Raw genomic sequence first — 4957 nt, 5'->3', positions numbered from 1 at the left:
AGCAATACTGTCTGTGCCTCAGGTTCTCTTGTATGGGGAAATGGGCATGATTTGGAGGAGCCCCCCTTTATTTAAACATTCAGCTGAAAATTCATTAAGTATTGGCTTTCTTTTAGCTTTATGGAGTTTTGCATCTTTTTGGCTGGGTTAAGTAAGTGTTGTTGCAGTGCAGATGAGTATAATATTGAAAAGCAGCTTTCAAAACCATCTTTCAAAAGATGCTGGTGTGCTTACAACCAATGTTAGGCTACTGATCTGTGACAGCAAAGGGATGACAAACCGTATTAGTCAGACTCAGGAGAATCTAAACAGGTGAATCAAAAGATAGAAAGTGACAAAATTGTCTCTGAGGAAACACGGGATGACCATGGTGCACAGAAAACATTTTAGATATAAGTGCCAGCACACACTGTCCTAGCACACTCCACCAGCATCTCGAAACATTTCACAAGAGTTCAAGGAATTTGCAGTTTGACATCACCATTCAATCCCTGATTTAAAGAAGAAAACCAAGCATAAAGAAAACCAAGCTAAACTACACATTTATAATTTGGCCTGTGAAAAGACAGAGACCTGGCACCTTCCCTCTTGTGTCAGGGAGAATGGGTGGAAGATGGTAACAAAACACTGCTCTGTTTGCCTGGCAATGTGTCACTGTCTTTTCCCTCTTCCCTGCCACATCAGCTGTGCCACCTGCCATATCAAGGGGTGGATCAAACGCTCCACCCACTGCATCATCTTTTGTTCACAGAACAGGGAAGGAGAGTTGTAGTGGGGATGTAATACCTGATAAACCCTATGCAGCCAGGCTCAAGGTATAAAGATGTTGGGAGGAACAATTTTAATCCCGCCTCCCTTCTCACGCAAACATGCAGCCATTAAGCCCCAGGCAAAACGTGAATAACCTGACTAATAAGGATTTTGCAGCTGGACTGGTACCTGGGGTAGGAAGTTCTCCTGCTTCATCTCACATTCTTAAGACATTTTTCATTTCAAATCAAACTTATTTCCCAAACGGAAAGATTTGTTCCATTGTTCCAGAATGCTATCGGGTAGGACTAGTTTGTATTTTGTAAGAAAGCCTTTGCCAGATCTCACAGCAGGAAAGGTAACACTTTTTTTTTTGGTCTTTTGTATTCTGAAGATCACAACTCACTGCCAGTGGCATCAGCTGCGTTAGAGCTGTGCCCAGGGGGATGGATGTCCAGCCACAAAAAGACCGTTTCTCTCTACCATTTTTTCCTGAGGAAGGAGAAAGACACAATGTTGCGCTAAAAAGTACCAACGTATGGGAAGGAAAACTTGCATCAGCCAAACATCTCCATTCCCAGTGAAGACAGCTTAGCTCTTGCACAGCATCGTTCATCTTCAAAGTGCTTTGCAAACACAAAGTAATTAAGCTCAATATTCTGTTACAGAACACAGTAAGCTGCATCATTAAAAATACACCAAGTACCAGAAAGTAGTTAAAGCACATCACATGAAAGGCTCTGATACGTTTTGTAAGCACGATTTGATAAACCACCTAACATTTTTTTTTTAGCAAAGCTATTTGATGTTTTAATAAACACTGTATTTGTATTAAAATGTAAGAGTTCAGAAAGAGTTCATCAAGTCCTCACCAATGCAAGAAATTCTAAGAAACGTCTCTAAAAAGAACACTTTTATTGACTCACATACAGTAAACCTTACATCTGTGACTTTTCAATACCCATTTAAAAAAAAAAAAAATCAAGAAGAGAGCTTGTTTAGATACCTCTAAAATATCTACATGGACCAAACCTGCAAGTACTTATGTAGATGAGTAACTTTACTGCCTGTGGAGCTCCCATGTGTTTGCAGGATGAAGCCTAAATGCATCTTTGGTAAATAAGCCATCAATTACACACTTTAGGGATGGCAGCACCTGTGCAAAGCCTTCAACTCAAATGACAGACACTAAAGAAATAAAAAGCAATTATCAGCTACTAATTTGAGAAAAACTGTTTTTCTTAGAGCTAAAACCACAATTTTCAGTGACACGGGTTCTATTTTTGGCAACTAGCAACCTTTATTAGATCATTGTACAGCGGACATTCAAGCCCTTCAAAAATAAAAGGTTCACAAATTTTAATATTTCCCTAGATTTCATACTCCTTTGTTGATTATAAAGATTTCCCGGTACATGAGAACACAAAGGCACAGCTGTGTGGGTCAAACAGAACAAAACTAAACTAAAGCCACCTTGACAGTAATTTTAAATTATTCCTAAATGCTTTTCATTTCCTACTAGACAAGTATCTTCCAACAAGAGTTTGAATATGAAACTCATACCAGCTATAGGGGAGACATACTACTCAGTTCTAGGATAAATGGTTGGTTTGCATTGCCCCTGGTCTTTATCTAACACTGAGAATAGGCTGCTTTTTATCAAAAGAGGAATAAATTGCTGTTATTGTGATGTTAGCCCATCACTTGGCATTGCAATTCAAGTTTTTGTGAGAAAGAAATGTATGATCTAACTGCGACTTGACCTATGCCTTCTGAGATCCATCTAGGTGCTCTAATGGAGCATAAAAAGTATTGAATACAAGGACATGCAAACCGGTAGTGAAGAAATTTGTTTGAGAAGGAGAGCGAAGGGAAAGGGACTTTCATGAGCTCGTGGTTTACGTGCTGCCCAATTTGTTAAATATGGAAGAACACTTATTGCCAAACTGCAGTTCTTTTAGTTAATGTATTTCAGCATGATCCTCTACACTTCCTTGCATCTAGTACCTCCTTCAGTCATGGTTTCTGCCTCTCTCCTGTTTTTCATCACTTTAGAAGTGTTGTGGTTTACGAGACTGTACAGGATTCTTTAATGATTTAGGTTGTTTTTCTGAGAAGTCATTAAAATGCTCTATTAAACTGTTAAGAAAATAATAAATTGCTCCTGTTTCTTTGTAGGATTTTTGTGTTTCCCAGTAGAAGTCACATTAAATGCTTATCAAATACATGGGCCACAATATATCACAATATAAACTAATTCAAAGGAGACAGTTTGATTAGACTACAGAATCCTTTAGTTGTTACAGCGTTTCTCGGAATTTATCAGAAAAGGATGCCTTTTTTCAAAAGCCATTTCTAGAATAGTAGCATTTAGATTTTAGTCCTGATAAAGGCTCACTTTCCATTCATAGTCAGAACCTAAATGTGCTCTTCTTGTACCTAAACAGATAATAAGCACTCAGCACACTCCCCCTTCTTGACACAACACACTGAGACTAATCACACATAATTGGAGAGGAGGAGCAGAGGGGCTGGGCAGGCTATTGTGTCCAAAGGACAAATGGTCAGTTTATGAGGCTTTTGTCTGACGCATAATTTCTTATACATCTACAGGAGGAAAAGTCCTGCTGGAAAAAACACATACACACACACACGTATATATAAAAGCCTTCAACACTAAGCAAATGAGGACACTTCAATCATGGATAGTAAAAATCAACAGAGGAATTGGGAAAAAAAAAAAAAGCAGAAAAATCCGAGCATTCAATAGGTGCACTTTTAAAAGATCTCAAGACAACTTTTTCCTTACTAATTAAAATGTGAATGCATTTACTACGTTACAACCAGTTATATAAGCCAACACAGTATATTATTTGCATATTTTCAAATGCACTCCCAAAATAACATTTCAAGAGATTTAACAAAATACATGCAAGTTTGAAAGCACAAAAGAGAAGGAAGCCAGCTTTATATCTTTGTTAATGCATACATGTGAAGTCTGACTGGTTTTAGGCTGGAATATAATTGGAAAAATAAGTTCTACAATGATACATAAAAGATGTCTCAATGTTTACACACTGTGAAACAAGCCACGATATTTTCCTCAGCATTTAGATTAGAAATATTTCTCTAATGATGACTCAGGAACAAAAGGGGGGTTGAAACTGAACCCTCCCCACTTCCTGACCATCCACATACATGGGTTACTTTTCGGTAGTTCACCTTAAAACCAACAAAAAGAAGTGTCATCTTCTATCTGTGTTTGGTTAAAATGAGAAGAAAAGGGTAATGGAGGTTTTCCTCATATGTATCTTTTTCTTCATTTTTCAACTGCAAATAAAAAATGGACAAAGTGAGCAAACTGTATGAAAGCATTTTTAAAATACTGACAGTTCTTGCTTAACTATATTCCTTAGAGCAGATGATACTACTAGGGATTAAACATTTAATAACTACCAAAAGAAATCTTAAGATCAAATACAAAGGTATGGAACAGTATGTGAAGTACTATTAGGAGTTGATCAGAGTTTGTAGACAAACTAATTCACACAATAAATAGTCAAACATTACTTATAAAAAAAATGAGGTCCCAACTGCTGTATTAAATAAATTATAGTCAAGTGAGATTTAAAGCCCAAATTAAATCCACAAAGCAAGGAACTTCAGAACAAAGGTTAAAAGTTTACCCCTAATCAGCCTAACTATTGCTGTATATTTGGCATTTAAGATCAACAACTGTTTCAGACCTCTGAAATGCCATAATCTTACCTGAAGGTTTACATAATTGCAAGCCACTTCCAAGGCTGTAATGTAGTTCTTGATGGGCTTATTTATTAATTCTGTTTCATTTAAAAAATTCTCATTGTAAGAGAGAATTATAACCTGATAATTAGAGTGGTACAATTCCAATTGCTAGGGATAATGACACATGTGCTCTTCTGATCTATACTGAAAGAACAGATTTCTAAAAAAAAAGATGAGTGTTTATTTTCTTAGGTATTCTGGTTAAATGCAATTTAAAATACATATACATATTAAACTGAAATATGCAGGAAATATTCATACACATAATCACCTTTCATAATCACCTTTCATAAAAGTATTTGCTTATTTTTAATACAAGGAAGAAATGTAAAAAAAAAAAAAAAAGCTTTAGCCATGCCTGAAACAAATGACCCCCCCCTAAAACTCTACATTTAAAGCCAGA

At 36.6% G+C, this 4957-nt stretch overlaps 1 protein-coding gene across 1 annotated transcript in view; it reads right to left on the bottom strand.

Annotated features, from left to right (window-relative positions):
* Positions 1–1650: 1650 nt before the first annotated feature.
* Positions 1651–4957, bottom strand: part of CAMKMT (calmodulin-lysine N-methyltransferase) — a 216509-nt gene continuing 213202 nt past the window's right edge. The window contains exon 11 of the mRNA XM_082047746.1: positions 1651–4080. Coding sequence (XP_081903872.1) covers positions 4003–4080 — 78 coding nt within the window. The 3' untranslated portion in view covers positions 1651–4002. The remainder of the gene's footprint in view (positions 4081–4957) is intronic.

The sequence above is a fragment of the Streptopelia decaocto genome (assembly GCF_964273445.1).
Source record: "Streptopelia decaocto genome assembly, chromosome: 3".
In the NCBI taxonomy this organism is placed as follows: domain Eukaryota; kingdom Metazoa; phylum Chordata; class Aves; order Columbiformes; family Columbidae; genus Streptopelia; species Streptopelia decaocto.
The sequence above is the reverse complement of the archived record's forward strand: the minus strand, read 5'-3'. Positions and strand labels throughout refer to the sequence as shown.